The 18,612-nt window shown below is 49.9% G+C and overlaps 1 protein-coding gene across 5 annotated transcripts in view; it reads right to left on the minus strand.

Moving 5' to 3' along the window:
- FBLN5 (fibulin 5) overlaps nucleotides 1–17,193 on the minus strand; it is an 80,723-nt gene extending 63,530 nt beyond the window's left edge. For 2 of the 5 annotated variants that reach the window (XM_043556858.1, XM_043556855.1), the window contains exons 1-4: nucleotides 16,804–16,916; nucleotides 12,977–13,031; nucleotides 10,939–10,990; nucleotides 6,802–7,056 (exon numbers count right to left, since the gene is read on the minus strand). In XM_043556858.1, coding sequence (XP_043412793.1) covers nucleotides 6,802–7,056; nucleotides 10,939–10,990; nucleotides 12,977–13,031; nucleotides 16,804–16,820 — 379 coding nt within the window. In that variant the 5' untranslated portion in view covers nucleotides 16,821–16,916. Of the gene's footprint in view, nucleotides 1–6,801; nucleotides 7,057–10,938; nucleotides 10,991–12,976; nucleotides 13,032–13,951; nucleotides 13,971–16,274; nucleotides 16,617–16,803 lie in introns of those variants that run through there. The other 3 variants (XM_043556856.1, XM_043556857.1, XM_043556854.1) reach the window with 3 other exon arrangements.
- Between the last annotated feature and the right edge of the window lie 1,419 nt (nucleotides 17,194–18,612).

The raw sequence follows: 18,612 nt of genomic DNA on the forward strand, positions 1-18,612 counted from the left end.
ATGTCCTTTATAAATGTCCCTTTACCACATGGTCTTTATAGGCTTTAAAAAAATTTAGGGGGTGGGGGGAAGGGTTGTTTTTAAACAGAAATTCAAACAATATGGGAATTATATTGAAAAAATTAAGTTTTAAGATTTCTTTAAATGCAGTCCTAGCTAAGAATAGACAGATGGAAGGAAGCCTTTGCAAAAAAAAAAAAAAAAAAAAAAAAGTGTGGTTCTGGGACCAGCAGCGTCTCCCAAGGGCTTATGAGGAATCTGGAACCTCAGGCCCCACGGCAGACCTGCATTTCCCAGGAAAAGAGCTGTCCTGATACTTCCCAGAGTCCCTTCTCTGCTTAGGTCTCCTCGGAGGCCTCTCATGCCAAAAAGTAGCTAGAATCCAACCCTCAACCCTCCGAAAGTCACGCACTATTAAACCTAGTTCCCAGGGGAAATAACAAACGCTAACAGAATAACAGGATTAGGGATTTGAAGCAGGAGAATTCATAATGGAATGATTAGATCTGAAATCATGAAAACAATCATCGTAGTAAGTGTTACTAGCCCTCACCACACACCAGCCTCCACGCTAGACCATTTATATGCGTATCTCACTTAATTCTCACAAATATCCTACCGAAGTTGGTACTGTCATCCCCTGTTTACAGACGGAAAAACTGAGGTTCAGAGAGGCTCTGCTGCTTGCTCACTGTCCCCGCCAATGACCGGGAAAGACCCGAAGCGAGAAGGGACAGCCTGAGTCAGGGGAACAAACTTGCTGAAGCCTGCTTCACAAGGACGGCTGAGCAAACCCAACTGTGGAGCCCCTGCCTCAATCCTGGTCCCCCTTCTTCCCGGGCCAGCCTAATGTCAGTGCCCTCAGCAGCTGAAGAACCGAGTGCCCTGTGCTTCCTGCATTTTCCTTCTGGTTTGATCCCTGAGGACTTGGTTTCACGTTACAGCCCTACATAAAAGCCTATATAAAAAAGAGGAAGAATGGGGCACCTGGGTGGCTCAGTCGGTTAAACGTCCAACTTGATTTTGACTCAGGTCACGATCTCACGGTTCGTGAGTTGGAGCCCCGTGTCGGGCTCCGTGCTGACAGTATAGGGCCTGCTTGGGATTCTCTCTCTCCCTCTTGCTCTGCCCCTCCCCTGTTCATGCTCTCCCTCTCTCTCTCAAAATAAATAAATAAACATTAAAAAAAATAGGAAGAATAGCCTGCAGGAGCCCCTGCATTGGGAGCTAAGTGAAGTTTCTGTGTGCTCTTGTCCTTGTCTTATCTGCTGGTAATAACCATCATGTTGGAATGACTTCTCATTGTTTTGTTTCACAGTTTAAATAACTAGGTTTATTCGCTGGCATCTCGAAGCAGAATCTGACTGAAGTCTCATAAGGGGCCGAACCGGGCAAAGTCCCGAAAGGTCTGCAAGGTGGATATGTACAAAGCTCGGTTTTAGGTCATTTTAAAGGTTTTCAGGAATTAGGCTCTTTAAAGAATTCAGACTCTGTGAATCTTCCTATAGGTTATCATCTCGAGACCCTAGAATCTTTCCTGATTAACACGGACCATGTGATACTCCGTGCAGACACGGGACAAGGTATTTTTGTATGTTCTCTGCAAGTTAGACCTTGTTATGCCCATTTTACAGATGAGGAAACTGAGACCCAAGTCTCACAGCCAGGAAGCAGCCAAACTAGGGTGGGAATCAAGGCCTATCTGATGTCCAAGTTCCAGCCCTGTCCATTCCAGAATGCACAGCCTTCCCATCTCTGCCTTCTCTTACACATCTCGGAGACCTATCACAGGACACCTAGTATTTCAGCCACTTCTTTTGCGTCTAATCTCTCTTCCTTGACGGTAAGCCCTGGAGACAGCCCCAGGGCCGTGCCCAGACACCCTGTCCCCTTGGTGCCCAGACCAGAGCCTGGCACCAATAGATGCTCTGTTTACAATGGTTACATTCAACACTGGCTGAATAAAAACTGGCTGGCCTTCAAGAGAAAGCCTCAGGCTAGCACCATCCATCTTCCAGAAGGATCCATATGTGTCCCTACCTGCCTGCTCGTGCGCTTTGATCAATGAGAAATCCCCGGGGCCAGGAGGGAGAATAAAGGCATTACTCCTAATTTCACAAATGACCAGAAGATCTCCTGCAGTCCCTGGGTAGCACGGCTCCAGGAAAAGGCTGCTAGCTCAGTCGCAGAACATTTCGTGAGCATGGTGAAGTCACTGACGAAGTCCCTAAATTTGCCACTAAGCCAAGTTAACTGGCAAAGCGAGAACCAAGAATGTCCACCCAGAGAGGTGACACGTCGAGCCCCAGTGGGGACACATAAACAAGTGACATCCACATTCAGGGACCTTGGTCAAAGGTCTGAGGCAGTGCACTATGATAGGAAGGTTGCTGAGTCAGGGTTCAAATCCTGGGTGCTCCGGCTCCACAGCCCAGCTCCCCTCTTCCTAAGGCCTCGGCACCCACGCTGTCAACCCCATCCCAGTCTGCTTCTACGAGGTCCTTTGGCCAGCTCAGAACCGTTGCTAGTGTTTGATTTTACCTTTTGTCCGCGTCTGGGGTGCACCCAGGTAGGTATAACTTCCCCGCAGCAGCACGGGGGTCTCCTGGCCGACTAACCATGTCCATGTGGCTCTCCATCGCTAGAGAAGCAGGCCACCGATCTCCCAAGGGTCCAGGATCTGGAGGACACATCCTAACCAGCCATGAGTCCCACCACCCTCGTGGAGGTGGCTCCAGGGCCGAGCACCCCCAAGCCAAGATGCCAGCTTTCTGGATGACACAAAACACTTTCTTGTCGCATGGGCTGCAATTCATGGGTCACCGTTCAGTCTACAAGTGTCCCGGGTGATCCAAATTCACAGCTAGGGGTTGGGGGACTCAAATCTGCGGCCAAAGTTTGTTCCAGAAGAAGCAAGGTCTAGTCACCTCCAAAGCAGAACCCAAAAGAGAGAAGTCAAGAAGGAAACTCAAGGGCACAGGAGACCTGTACACTGAGCCTGGCCCTGTCTGGCCTGCAGAAACAGGTCACGGTCCAATCTGGGCACAAGGGAGGAACCCACTTCTTTGAAAATGGCTCCAAAACTCAGGAAAAGGGAAGCCATGGTGAAACTGTCCACTTGTGTTTCAAGCAGATTGTCTTATAGTTTATGAGGAGCAACCAGGGCATAAAGGGGACAAAAGATCAGAGTGTTGCCTATAAAGTGGTTTGCCAAAAAAATTTAATTTGAACTGGATCAGGGCTCCAGATCTATTAACAGTTTACAGAAAAATAGAACGGATGAAGGAACATGTTATAAAAACGTGGTGAGCCAAATGTCAAATGTAAGGAATTCTACAGGACAAACCACCTCTTCAACTAAGCAGCAAGACAAACAAAAAAGATTAAGAGCTATTACCCACCCAATGCAATTTGTAGACCTTACTTGGGTCTGATTCAAACAAACCAACAGAAAAGAAGACATTTATGCCACGGCCCAGGAAATCCGACCACCTGGATACTTAATGATAAACAGGAATTAAAGTTGATTTTTGTAGGTTTGATAATGGCCTTGTGGCTATTTTTTTTTTTTTTAAGAATCTTTTGTCTCAAGGGGTGCCTACATGGCTCAGCCAGTTGAGCATCCAACTCTTGACTTTGGCTCAGGGCAGGATCTCACGGTCATGAGACCGAGCCCCGTGTGGGGCTCTACACTGTGTGGAGCCTGCTTGGGATTCTCTCTCTCCCTCTCTTTCTGCTCTTCCCCTCCCCTCCCTCTCTCTCTCTCTTGCTCTCAAAATAAATAAATAAATAAATAAATAAATAGTAAAAAAGTAAAAATAAAGAATCTTTATCTCTTAGAGATACATTCTGAAGTATTTAAGGATGGAGTTATACGATGCCTGACATTTGCTTTAATTAATCCACTGGGGGAGAATAAACACCAGCAAGGCTGGTCTGTGCTGAGAATTACAGCAACTGAGTGATAAGTAGGTAAGTGTTCATTATGTTCTCTGTGCTTTTGTCTAGGTTCAGGATTTTATAAGACAAAACTTTTAGTTACAGAAAAAAAAAGGCAAGAGAAAGCCCTCATGTTTAATCAGGGCTCCAACATAGACTCTCTGGGAGGCTTTAAACAACCTTAACCTTGCGGAGCCTCATCCAGAGCCTGAATGGCTTCAAATCCTGGCTCATCCCCATTTGCCTTGACCCGATTTCCTAACCTGTCTGTGCTCCGGGTCCTTACCAGTATGACAGGAATGATGACAGTCCTACCACGCAGGGTGGAGGTGAGGAGTAAACGTGTTAATTCACATATAAATATTCACAGCGCATGCAGCACGGTGGAAGTGTTTGCTGTTACTACTGATGCTACCGGTGATCACTCTTATTATTTTCATCTCGACGGGGAAGAGAAGACTCTTTTGGAGAGGCTGTCCTCCCTCCTAGGACACCAAAGGTCCAGAAATGTTTCCCAGCTCTTCCTGATGACGCTTCCTCCACAAGCTCAGACCTACATTCTCCTCTTCTAGGAGGTGAGAATTGTGTCCTCACTTCCTCCACTTTTACTGACAATGTCCCCTCTTGGTGCGTCTCCCCTTGGCCCGTTTTCAAGCCCACCTCTCGCATTCTTGTTCCTGGAGGGTACAGTGGGCGGAAGCAGCCTCCCTTCCCCACCCCTTCTCTCGCCCTCTCCCCTGGGACGCCACCTCTTACAATGCCCAGAAGGACCTCTGTAGATCAGGAAACGGTGGGGTGGAGGGAGGGGAAGTTAGAAAGAACTCAGAACTTATGAATGCATAAATGCTGAACTTTTTGGAAATGGATGGGCCCAGTGCCAGTCCTCGCCAGGGCTCCTTGATTCTATTCTTTTTACAAAAGGGCCATTATGAAGGCTCTGCATCTCCCGTGTGACAGGTTGGGAGCCATAAAACTGCATGACGTCACAGGGACCAGGCGATGAATAGGTTTCCCAGCCATGTCCTTATTCTCAAGGGCACTGGGATCCTGGAAAGAGGTCCGTGGGAGGGAGGGGGCCACTTCAGGGGGCCGTGCACCAGTCCCAGCTGCTCCACAGAGGGGCCTCCACGGCCCCCCGCCCCCCTGCCCCAGACGTCAGGCAGAGCACCCTATATCCCAGCCACCCGAGGCCGCCTCCCGAAATCCTGGAGCACCTTGGTGGGTTACTGTGCCCCCGTCCTCACTACAAGTCAAAGCCAGGCACTTGGCGCATCGGGCCCCACAGGACATCCTGGAAGAGGAGCACCGCCCCCCAACCTCTCCTTCTGCACATTTCCTTTTGGAACCATTTCTTTTCTACCAGAGAGTTCGTGCGGCCAAGTTAGGAAACTGTATGCTGGCAGTCAGGCCAGCGGACTCCCAGCCTACCTGTGTCATTACTAACTTTTTGGAGTCCCTGTTCCCTTTCCTGTAAGATGAGGAGGCTGCAGTTAATTGTTGAAGTCCTTTCCAGTTACAACGGTTCTGCTTGTTTTAAGGAAGTGCGTGCCACTCCCTCCACCAAACCGTGCCCGTGGCTCGACTGGGACCCATACTCTTTGCCTTTGCCCACTCATCTATATTCAGAGTGACCATCAACCAGCTCTCCCCTCCCTCTCCCCCATCTCTCTCTCTCTTTCCTTCCCTCCCTCTCTCTTTCTCTGACACACACACACACACACACACACACACACACACGTCCCTTGAGACCAGTAAGAACGGAGAAGTCTGGGTCCAGGTGTATCCAATTTCCCCTTGCAGCTCTGAAGACACTCATTTGCATACTATTTCCATGCATCCAGATGGACATGGATGCTCATTTCCATGAACGTATAGAAGACGTTACAAATAACCAGCACAACTTCTCTGACAGCTCAATATACTTCTGAGCCCTGAAATGGGACCAATAAAAGTCTCACTAGGTACACCAGTGGTCTCCGGAGGCTTTGGGGTATAGGAAGAAAGTACTAGAACTTCAATGCACACCTATTTTTATCACATCCTCTAAAATGTTCTGTTTTAATGTATGCTTTATACTCTTCAAACCATATTAGTATACTAGGATATGTAATACGCATATCATGGGGCTCCAGGCTCAAAAAGATCTTATATATGGGGTCCATGATCAGAAAAGGCTGGAGCCATCATCCCTCTAGACCATCCACCAAAGCTGGAAGCAGTTACAAAGCAGTTACAAAGGTTTTGGTCCAACCATCAAAGCTACCATCCAGGTAACCCTCCACCAAGACCACACTGGCCACAGACACCAAAGAGGGCATGGGTCCAACCACCTGCCAACCCCCTTGGGGCCTCCTGGCATGTGGTGTTGCCTTCCCCACAGAGGTCTACTCTTGCTGTGAGTTCCCATAACTGAGGCTCATTTTAGCCAAAAGAACACGGGCGCCCACCCAAGGAACCCACTCTCTTTCCAGAACAGTTGGCCATGGCCTTCGAGACTTCTTTTATTTCAAGAGCATACATTCCATTCAAGGGTGAGGGGTGTTTGAAGAGAAAGTGATGGTCTTTCTAGATCTTCTCTCTGGGATTCACTGAATTAGACCAGATGCATTTACTATTGGACACAGAAAACATAAGCTTGGTCTTTAGACAGATGATAGACGAAAATAAAGAAAAACAAATTGGCTTTCTGGAGAACTGTCACGTGACTAGGGTTGGAAGGGTTCCCAGAGACACAGGCCACTAAGAGTGAAGGAACTTTGTAGAAGGTAAGTCATTGTTTGATGGGTTAGGACTTCATCGTTGCCAGATTAGGACTTCACCGGAGCACAGGGCACAGGGAGCCTGAGATGCTGGGATACTCACCCACACACTGGTTGCTTTCATCCATCTGGTATCCAAAGCGGCATATGAGAGGCCTCGAAATCGTGGGGTAGTTTGGAGCTGATAGCGGTGGGGCCGCTGCTGGGTACGGACCTGAGTAGGGGTTCGAGTAGGGGTTCGAGTAGGGCCCTCGGTACACTGGGTTTGTTCGGGGGATGCATAAATACCCGCCATTTTGGTTAACACACATCATGTCTCCTCGGCAGGCCTCAGGGATGGTCCGGCATTCATCAATGTCTGGAAGGGCCACAGAAGAGGATGAGAGTTAGTGGCTCCCTGGCCACACCGTGCATGGTGCATATTGAAGCAAAGGACCCCAAAACACTCTTTACCCCAGCACCTGCTCCCCAACAGTGAGGGCAGACCATGGCTCATCACCGCAGGCATTCCCAAATCACCTGCTCCCAAACAGTGAGGGCAGACCATGGCTCATCACCGCAGGCATTCCCAAATGTTGGCTAAATTGAATCAAGTTGGCCAGTGTCACCCAGAGACCACATCACAAGCTGGACCACATCCACAAAACCCAAGCAAACACTATCAATTAACATAAATAGAAGGTGACAGTAGCAATGAATATATAACTACTAAAATAAAGAGTGTTTTATCTGTGAGTGTACCATCTAAAACCATCTCTGGTGCTCCCATGTGCCCATAGGACGCTCGGCAAACACCACGATGGACCTAATCATTGTTCCCACTTCAACTCCAAGTGACAGCTGGACAGGGGAGAGAGTCCCTTGCATCAAGGAAGACAAGGCTTGGCTGAGAGCTAGTCACTTGTTAAGAAAGTGGAGGCTTACTTGGAAGTCAGCTCACACTGGGCCACCAGACGGGCCTGTTTCCAGCCCAGGCTGGTGTCCCACCCGGAGCAGGAGGTAGGTTCCCTAGAAAATCAGCCACGCTAGGCTGGCACGGGGGACGCCTGGCCTCTGGCTCCAGCACGGGCAGCCCACTGCCTGAACCCGCACGCTGGGCCCTCTCACCATCCTTGAGGTCGTTCCATGGGGGAACAGAGGCTGGGGGAAAGACGCCTGGGTCCCAACGGCTCACCCCAGCCGGCTCATCCGAGAAATGCACCCCAACTCTCAGCTCAGGAAAGGGTAATGTGGAGGCTCAGCTGCCCCATTCTCTAGCTGTAGGCCTGAGACCCTCCGTAAGTCTGAAGGGACAGAAAAAAATGGCCGCTGCCCCCTCTCACGCCTTGGCCCATCCTTGTCCCCCAGCACCTGGACTCAAAGTGCAAGCCTAGATTTTCCAGGGTTCTCACCACTCGTCATTTTTTGGAACCATCTATCGCCCCTCCGGTTCTCAGCTGATGTGAGCTCAGGGAAGACAAATGATCTGGCTTCAGTCAAATGTAATTAAAAAGCTAAATTCATCCCAGAGGTGGGGACAGGTGGGGCTGCCTTATTATCTTTTGACATATGCTATGCTCCACCCACAACAAACTATGCTATACTCAACGTCCTTTCCACCCCTGGTCTTTGCTTCTGCCGTTCCTTCACCTGGAATGCGGTTTCTCGGGATCCTATTCGTCCGTCAGTGCCCAATTCAAGTGTGGCCTCCGTGAAGGCTTTCTTTACTGACCCCTGACATAAGACCTCACTCCCTCCCCTACTTTTGCAGGGCCCATTGCTGTCACCTTAACTTTGCAATGGCTTTATTCCACCGTGTACAGAGTTCACTCCCGTCTGGGTCTGCCTCTCCCACTAGATGACGTACTGGGAGGATAGCCCCCGAATGTCGATCCTAATCCTCGGAACCTGTGACTGTATCAGGTTACCTGGCAAAGGCGAATGAGGCAGCAGGTGGAATTAAAGCTGCTAACCAGCTGGGCTGACCTTCAGACGGAGGGATTACGTGGGTGAGCGCAGTGTAATCACCTAAATCCTTAAAAGCGGAAGAAGAGGAGGCGAGAAGGGTTGATGATGTGGAGATGTGACGATGGGAAAAGAAGAGATCCTAGAGCCCGTGAGGGACTTAACTCACGGTGGTGACTCTGAAGAGGGCGAGAGGCTGGGACTGAGGAGGCCTCTTGAAACCGGGAAAGGTCCTCTGCTGACGGCCAGCAAGGACACAGGGGCTTCAGTCCCACAACCACCAGAAGCTTAATTCTGTGGGGCTGTAAACTGGTGCGGCCACTACACAAAACAGCATGGAAGCTCCTCAGAAAATTAAAAACAGGGGCACCTGTGCGGCTCGGTCGGTTAAGCGCCCGACTTCAGCTCAGGTCATGAACGCGCACAGTTCGTGGGTTCGAGCTCCACGTGCGGCTCTGTGCTGACACGTCAGAGCTTGGAGCCGGCTTTCGATTCTGTCTCTCCCTGTCTCCCTGCCCCTCCCCCCCTTGCAATCTGCCTGTCTCTCAAAACTAAATAAACATTTACAAAAATATTTTAAAAAATTAAAACATAGGGGAGCCTGGGTGGCTTGGTCGGTTGGGCATCTGACTCTTGATCTCGGCTCAGGTCATGATCTCACAGTTCATGGGGTTGAGCCCCATGTCAAAGGATTCTGCTTAGGATCTTCTCTCTCCCTCTCTCTCTCTCTGCCCCTCTGCCCCGCTTGTGCGTGCTCTCTCTCTCTCTCTCAAAATAAATAAATAAACATTACAAAAAATTAGCAACAGAACTACCATATGACCCAGCAATCCCAATTCTGGGTATTTATCCAAAGGAAATGAAAACAGAATCTCAAAGAGATGTCTGCACTCCTGTGCTCACCGCAGCACTATTCACAACAGCCAAGGCCTGGAAACGAGCTAAGTGTCTGTCAGCAATGAATGGACAAGGGTGGGTTTATAACCAGATACATAGCTTCACACACACACACACACACACACACACACACACATATTTATACACACATTCAATGGAATATTATTCAGCCACGAGAAAGAAGGAGATCATGCCATTTCCGGCAACGTGGATGGCCCTGGAGAGCGCTATGCTAAGTGAGATTAAGTCAGGCAGAGAAAGACAAACATTGCATGATCTCACTTACATGTGGCATCAAACAGAGCTAAACCCATAAAAGTAGTGAGTAGAATGGGGGCTGACGAGGGCTGGGGGCTGGAGAAGGCCGGGAAAGGGACAAACAAAGAAGATGGGTAAGTGCCCCCGTACAGTCACGTGCAGCACTGGGAGGACTGTGGACAATACTGAACTGCATGCCTGCAAACTGCTGAGGGAGCAGATCTTAAATGTTCTCATCATAAGAAAAGAAACGTCATTACGTGCTGTGACGGAGGCGTTAGCAAATGCTGTGGTGGTAATCATATTGTGATACAGAAGCATATCAAATCAAGTTGTGCACCTTAAACTCATACAACGTTAGGTGTCAACCATATCTCAATTTAAAAAAAAAAGGGGAACTGGGGCGCCTGGGTGGCTCAGTCACTTAAGCATCCGACTTCGGCTCAGGTCATGATCTTGCGGTTCATGGGTTTGAGCCCTACATCGGGCTCTGTGCTGACAGCTCAGAGCCTGGAGCTGCCTCGGATTCTGTGTCTCCCTCTCTCTCTGCCCCTCCCCCACTCATGCTCTCTCTCTCTCTCTCTCTCTCTCTCTCTCTCTGAGATAAATAAACATTAAAAAAATCAAAAGGAAGAAAGAAACTGAATTCTGCCAACAACACACATGAACAAAGGCAAGGATTCTCCCCTAGAGCTTCCAGAAAGGGGAAAAGCTTTCCTGGCCCCTCGATGTTGGCAGGATCTACCAAGTGCTACCCCTGTAGCACTTCTGACCTACAAATAATATAGATAACGATCTACAGATGAGCTGTAAGATCACTTTCTGTGGTTCAAGCCACTCTATTTGTAGCAATCTGTTACGGCAGCCACAGCGGACGAATACAGATGGAGAGCCCCTCGGGGACGTGGCCCAGTTCTTGCTCATCTTCGCCCCCCACAGGCCTCAGCCCCGGGCTGGGCACACAGAAAAGGATGGATAAAAGGGCATTATTGACTTCAAGCATTCTGTGGCCCTGTTTTCTTCCATAATCCAGGCCAGTACAGATTTGATAACATCGAGCAACAGCTGGGTAGGAAACAACCCGGCAGTCAGTCTGTCCCTGAACGCCCCACCCGGCACAGGATCCTCAGTGGCCTCATACCTAAACACTGTCCTGACGAGCGGTCCAGATCGAAACCGTTAGTGCATTGTTGCTGCAGGAAAGGAGAGAGGAGAAAGAGGTAAGGCCAATTTCTTGGCTGTTTTTTTTTTTTTAACTATAAAAGTATTACAAGGACATCACAGAAAGTTCAGGAAATGAAGTAAAGAAAAAAAAAGCATCCATAATACCAACACCTGTATTATAATACCTATTTGCCTGCTCTTCGTTGGAATATTTTCTTATAATCATTTTACACTTAGCATTCCCCTTTAACCGCCACCCCACCCCCCCAACACACACACGCCATTGCCTCAAAACTCCCAATTTTAGCAGATCTGGGACCATTTCCTGCCCTAGCTATGAAGAGCAGTGATAATCACACCTAATCTGCCTGATGATGAGCCACATTCCGTGTTTGCATCTTTCTGGGAATGGATAGGACTGCTTTTAAGGGCAATCACTCTCTCCCTCTGGGTGCCATCTGACCTCCTCTCCTCCAGGCCCGCTGTGGGTGCCCTGCCCCCTGTGAGATGCCCTAACCTAATCCTCTAACCTAAACGCTACACAGTGAGGCAGTCAGTTTTCTACGAAAACTAGAATTGGGGAATTCTCTCCACTTCAATCTCAGCAAGACAATTACACAAAGATGCTTCTAGAAATAGATCTCAACAGTCCCCACAGGGTGCGGTTTTCACGGGCAACTTGAGTTACAACTTTATGAACTTCGGAAAGTGTCACGGGGGCCGTCAGTAGGTCTCTGGGGAAGACCCTGGAGACAGACATTTTATAGGAGTACAGGGAAAAGGAATGTTTCCGGCTACAGGAACCCCGTCCCTGGCCGTCCCTGAGCTTTCAGGGGTTTGGCTTCTCTGAGCTCTGGGCTGGTTTGTGGAGATGATGGATTTGGCTGGCATTCATGGGAGTGGGCTCAGGAGTATTAGGTCCCTGGGGCAAAAGAAAAGGAGCAAATGAGCCAGGAGGCTATGCCGTCCAGCTTGGGAAACCAGGGGACCCAAGTCCAGCTCTGGATCATCAACTAAGCACCAGTGGGGGGTTCGATTCCGCCAGCCCGCCTGGCTTCAACTTCCTACTCCAGCCGCTACTCACTCACCAGACAACTTTCGATGCCTCCACATCCTCACCTTTAAATTGGGGGCAACAGTACTCACTTCGGGGTGTTTGTAACGACCGGAGGTGTTGATGTATGCCAGGTGCCCAAAGCCCAGTAAACACAGTACTGGGACCATCACCCTCCCTGGGCTTGAATGTCACCACCTGTCACCATGAGGCTGGGTCAGAGGACTCCAAGGTCCTCCCAAGATCTAAGTCTCTGTGACTCTTCCTTAGATCCTTTCCATCCCCAATAGCCTGAATCCATTTCGAAATTCTTAACAGGAAGGGAAAGAACATTCCCCCACCTGCCTGTGGGCCCTCAGCCCTGCTCAGTGAGGCCTTGAGCCAGAGACAAAGAGGCTGCTCTGGGTTTTCAGGAAGGATGTGCCCACATTCTCAAAGGCTGACACAAATGTGGCTTAATAAAGTCTGGGCGCTACAGGCCTCCGGGGCCTGACTCCGCCACCCTCCACGGCCTGACTCCGCCACCCTCCATACTCCCGCCAGGGGGCTCCGCCCAGAGGTGGGTCCTCTGCCCACCTCCTCCAGCCAGAAATGGGTCTGTGGAGACACAGAGACTCACGTGGGCACCACCGCCCTCAAGGACTACAGCACCTTTGACTTTTTAACATTTACCATAAATCGAGACCCAAGGGACACAAATAAGGCAGCAGATCCGATCAGAAGTCCTGGATTGGGAATCAGGACACTGAGGTCCCAGCCCTGCCATCTATAAAGTACGACCTGGGGCAAGCGTCAACTTCTCTGAGCCCGGCTTTGATCTCTGTACGACCCAGAGCTCGGCTTGGGTGAACTGCAAAGCCCCTCCCAGCCCCACAATCCTAGGATTCTGAAATGCGTGGCTGGACACCCTCACCCTGATTTTTAGCACGCTGCTAGATAATACACAAAATAAAAATCATACCTGTGCATTCCCGGGACTCGGAAGACAGAGAGCCAGAATGGTAACGGTGAGTATCCTGCAGAGCAAAAAGCCGGTATGTCAATGCCCAAGACACTTCCAGAATCAAGGTCTGGGGATAAACATGGGTCTCATGTTGCCCATGCATTTGCAACGGTGACCCCACCGGGGGCTTACATATGGTGCTCCAGAGGTCAAAGTGGACTCCAGATGCCCCCAAGCACCCCAGACAGAACCTTTCTTCTTCTACTGGCTTCATATGTTGGGATAATGTGTTCGATGACTTTTTTTTTTTTTTTAGTAAAAGGTTTCGCTGCTTCAAAGACAAAACTCTAAAACCCACCGCTGTGGCACACACTAAGTCCTGACCAGCGGCCTGGTCTTCACTTCTGACACGAGGAGATCTGCCTGAGTCTTGAACGTCTTTATTCCGAAATGGTTACAGAGAGAACAAGCCTCAAAGGATGCAAGGAAGCTGCAAATGTGAAGCACCTGAGTTTCTATGGAAGAGAGGGGTCTCGCGAAAGTCGCCCAATCCCAGGGCGTGCGTCCCACGGGCCCCGATGGCGAAGAGGGGCTGGGGCACCCGGGCAGCTGGGGGAAGAATGAACACAGAGGCAACGCTTGGGAGGAGGAGTCTGGAAGCCCCGGGTCAGGCTGGCTCTCCATTCACAAGCCAGCAAACCTCTCTGAGCTTGCGAGTTCTACCCTTCACCAGCCACAAGCTTCTGTCCAATAAAATCATGGTCACCAATATGCTTTCAAAACACAAAATAGTGGGGTGCCCGGGGGGCTCAGTCAGTGAAGCATCCGACTCCGGCTCAGGTCATGATCTCACGGTTTGTGAGTTCGAGCCCCGCATCGGGCTCTCTGCTGTCAGCGCAGAGCCTGCTTAGGATTCTCTGTCTCCCTCTCTCTCTGCCCCTCCCCGCCTCAAAAACCAACAAACATTTAAAACATATACAAAATAGATACCACCTCACATCCATCAGGACAGCTGTAATCGAAAGAGCAGAAAACATGTGTTAGCAAGGACGTGAAGAAATTGGGGCCCTTGGGTACTGTTGGTGGGGAGATGATGCAATCTGTAGCCGTGGGAGCAGCGCCCCAGAATATTAGAAATGGTTTTACCATATGATCCAGCAATTCCACTCCTGGGGAAACACCCAAAAGAAGTGAAAGTAGGGACCTGAAGAGATATATGTACACTCATGTTCATAGCAGGTAATTCACGACAGCCCAAAGGGGAAAACAACCCACGAGTCCGTCGACAGATGAATGAATAAACAACATGCACATCAGGATATTATCCAGACTTTAAAAGGAAGGAAATTCTCACACCTGCTGCCACATGGATAAACCTTGAGGGCGGTATACTAAGTGAAATAAGCCAGTCACAAAAGGATAAATTCGGTATGATTCCATTTTGACGTAGAACAGTCAAAATCCTAGAGACAGGGGCACCTGGGTGGCTCAGTCGGCTAAGCATTCTGACTTCAGTTCAGGTCACGATCTCCCAGTTTGTGAGTTCTAGCCCCCCATTGGGCTCTGCGCTGTCAGCTCGGAGCCTGGAGCCTGCTTCAGATTCTGTATGTCTCTCTCTCTCTCCCTCTCTTAAAAATAATAAATAAACATTAAAAAAACTTAAAAATCATATAAACAAGGAGCAGAATGGCGGGTGCCAGGGGCTGAGGAGAAGAAGGAACGGGGAGGTAGCGTTTCTTGAGGACAGAGTTTCAGTGTTGCAAGATGGTTCTAGAGATTGACTGCACAACGTGAAATGTACTTAACGCTACTGAATGTATGCTTAAAAATGGTTACAATGGCTTTTAAAAAAAAATCTGTGTATGTGAAGGGCTTTATTTATTGCTATTAGTGCTATTAGCGTTTAGTTCAATAGTGATTTCTCTGGGCAACCACCACTTGCCAACACAGACCCTAGACGGAAGAGCTCCCAAAACTATGACTCAGTTGCTGCCGTGGGGAGCTGGTTGTAGAGGCACTCGATAACATCTCTACGCTTTGTATAGAAGGACACTGGGAGAAACACCCAGCGAGCACCATAACAGCCAGGCTCGAAGCAGAGACAGGAAGGTCAGAGAAGGCTTCCTGGAGGAGGTGATCTTGAAGACCTGCTCCTATCCATATACACCTCCTGTTTAAAATCGCTCCCTTCATGAAAAGAATGTTCGATACATTATAAAGCTCACTCAATCCATGACACAAGGCCCATCTCGATCAGCAACACTGGGTACTTGGAGGGTCCCAGGATTGAGGTGACATCCAGAGGGAGCAAAACCCTGATGTGGTGCTAGAAGACGCAGGCCCGCTTCCTTCCTCTGGTCCCTGATCCAAAGAATAAAGACCCTGAGAGTCCACACGCTTTCATTTCGTGTAAGTGCCTGTGTGAGCCAGGTTCTAGAACGCCGGAGACAGCTCTGACCTTATAAAGTGCAGAGCCAAATCCAAGGGTTTTTTGATATTTGCGACGGCCAGATTTATATCTGGAAGGAATGAAAGAACAATAACAAATTTATTTTCCAAGCTGTATGTTATGAATTTCAATGTTTTCCTGTTTCTTCACATGAAGTTTCCTTTCGCTTGGTTATAAAACCCTGTCTCGTTTATGTTGGAGACAGGACAGCCTGACTGAATGCAGTGGGCTCCAAGAGCGAGTGGAAAAGCCATGCTAACCCCATTTCTCCCCCTACTCCCGCCTGCCTGTTCCCTTTGGCCGGAGGGCAGCTCTGGGACAGGGCTCCTCTGAGAGGTCCAGCCTGCAGCCCAGCCTCCTGGGAGAGCCACCGCCAGGTCCTGAGGGCCAAGTCAGTTCCCGGCTGATCGAGAGGGTTTTCCGAAAATGAAAGAACCCACGCCCTTCTGCTCCCACGGTCTCTCAAATAGTTACACCTTGTCACGAAGAACTCCAGAACACTCGAAAAACTATAGGCGTTCTAGGGGAGCCTCTGAGGTTCCCAACTGGTCCCCGGAACTTTCAACATCAGGTGGGTCCACCCATTTTGTGCACCAGCCTAAACTGCAAGGAAAGCCAGAGCGACCAACGGTATCTCAGGGCTGTCTGTCACAGAAGTGCTGGTGGCCAGGACAGGCATCACACACACACACACACACACACACACACACACACACACACACAGAGTTCATGTGTCTAAAGCAAGCCACATTTTCAAGAGTTCCATAGATAAAAGACTGTGCAGATATAATCTAAAGTTGTTCAAGGTTGAAGGCTTACTTGACCGGAATTGCAATTTCCTTAAAGAACAGCAAAACATTTGCTTACATGTATTTCTGTCTGTAGTCCCCGCTTCTCATTGGCTTGAAACTTCTGGGTCGCATGCCCTTTGTGAATCCCACACAGACATAGAGCAAACCCAAGTTGGGGATGTCCAGCTAGCCCGGCGGCTCGTCCAACAGCCAATGCGACAAAGTAACTGCTAGTAATTGCTAGCGAACTAGCAATTGGCCCCCCAACTTCAGAAACAGATCTATATCCTAAAACGGCTGCCCGTTGGGAAAAGAAAGGAGAGTCGGGCTCCGAGGGTTCTGCAGCTCTCTCCGGGTCGCGGACTTCTGAAACCGTGTTATAAAATACCCACCCCCGAAAGAAGGCTTCAAGATGGAAATTACAAAGGCGCAGCTTTTTATAATTAACAATATCATTGCATCACTAGCTAATGCCTTTTCCAACATCCTGACACAGCCTGAATCCCAGCCATAGCCATTTTCCACCCCTCGGGTTTTTCAGTAAGCTTTCCAGACCCTGGAGGAAAAAGTCCTGAGCGGGGAGGGGGCGGGGGGGGGGGACCTACCTTTTTAATCCTGGCATGTCCAAGATGCGGGAGCGGGAGCGGCAAAGGGGAAACTAGAAAGCTGGCAGCGCCGGACCTCGGAGCCGGCCCTGAACTTCAGCTCCCTCTGGGCCCGAGCGAGCGAGCGAGCGTGGGGCTGGCCGGTGTGTTTATTCCAGGGGGACGAGCCAGTCGTGGGGAGGACGAGGGGAGAGCCTGGGTGCTCCGAGCCACTGGAGAGCCCACAGAGAAAGCACCTGGTTTTGCTTAGCCCTTTTCAGTAATTCAGCATTAAACCAATTGGAGGAGGAATTTTAAAAATGAACACTTCATTTTCTAAGTATGTTAAACAATGCAAATGGGGCCTCAGTCTGGACACAGCTGGTTCAGATTACAGCGCTCACCAACTGGCTAGACTCCTCACAACAATCTTGGGGCGTCTGCCAGGACCCAGCGCTGGGAGGAGAGCCCTGTCCCGCGCCCCGCCGGAGCAGCCGCACTCGGGCTCCCCGCATCTCTACCGGAGGCGATTGGCGGGCAAGTGCAGGGGGGGGCGGGGGCGGCTGGGAGGGCCTGTTGACCCTTTACTTCCCACCCCGCGAGGACGTCCCTGCCGGGCTGGGCCGGTCAGGCCGAGGCGGTGGCGGGTGGCGGGTGGCGGGTGGCGGGTGGGGGTGGGGGGCTGGGGGCGGTGGCCTGGGGACGCCCCTCCTCCGGGAGACGGATGCCTTGAACTCACGACAAGCACGGCGACGGGGACCAGAATCTTATCAAGTATTGGGAAGCCAGACCCAGGGAAGCGGAGGCCTGGGCGCAGCGACAGGAGACTCACGGTTTTCCAGAAGAAGGGGTGGAGAGCACGACGGGGTGGGGAAGAAGAGGAGGATGGGATCTGGCCGATGCTAACGGGAGACAAGGAGCTTGTGCAAAATGCAAACCTTCGCGAGGACGCTCGCCCCGCCCCGCCCTCACCCCCTGATTCTGGAGGGGCATGTTCTGACTGCAGTGAAAATATCCAGAGACCGTGCACCTTACACGTCCTCAATGTGACATCTCAATCCAGCTGGGAATTTTTTTAATTAAAAAGAAAAAAAATCCTCGACTCGAAAATGATTTTAACGAGTGAAATAGAGATTTGAGAAGACAAAAAAGGACAGGGAAAGCAGAATGATGGATAAGAACAAGAGGCATGATGTTAAGTGTTTTACATTCGTTGTATCGGTGGTTGCGAACTATTCCTTCCTTCCTTTCTGGTTTTAAGCATTGGAATCTTTCTGTGGAATGAAGTCTTCTCAAAGACACTAGTCTATGAAAGAGGATGGTTGGATCGGCAGTAGTCCAGATTGCTCCTCTCCTCCCTGCATCTCCCCATGGGCCCCTCAACAAAGCCCTACTTACAGCTGGGAAGGCACTGATGAAGTCCTTTCTCCTCACCTTAACTCCGTGCGGTAGGGATTAGTATCTCCGTTGCAGTAGAGTGAGATGAAGAGAGGTTCCTTAACTCCCCCATGGTCACACGGCTATTCACTGAGACAGCTGAGACTCCAAAGCCTACATAGTTAGCCTTCCCAGAGGCCAATCTTTTTAGTGAATAAATGGAATCCTACTCAAAACATGCATTCGGGGAAGCCTGGCTGGCTCAGGCAGAAGGGCATGCTACCCTCGACTTGGGGGTCATGAGTGTGGGCCCCAGGTTGGGTCTAGAGATTGCTTAAATAAAAATAAAAACGTTAATTTTTTTAAATGTTTTTATTTGTTTTTTTTAGAGAGAGAAAGAGAGAGAGAGACAGAGCGTGAGTGGGGGAGGAGCAGAGAGAGGGGGAGACACAG

The sequence above is a fragment of the Prionailurus bengalensis genome, chromosome B3, assembly GCF_016509475.1.
Source record: "Prionailurus bengalensis isolate Pbe53 chromosome B3, Fcat_Pben_1.1_paternal_pri, whole genome shotgun sequence".
In the NCBI taxonomy this organism is placed as follows: domain Eukaryota; kingdom Metazoa; phylum Chordata; class Mammalia; order Carnivora; family Felidae; genus Prionailurus; species Prionailurus bengalensis.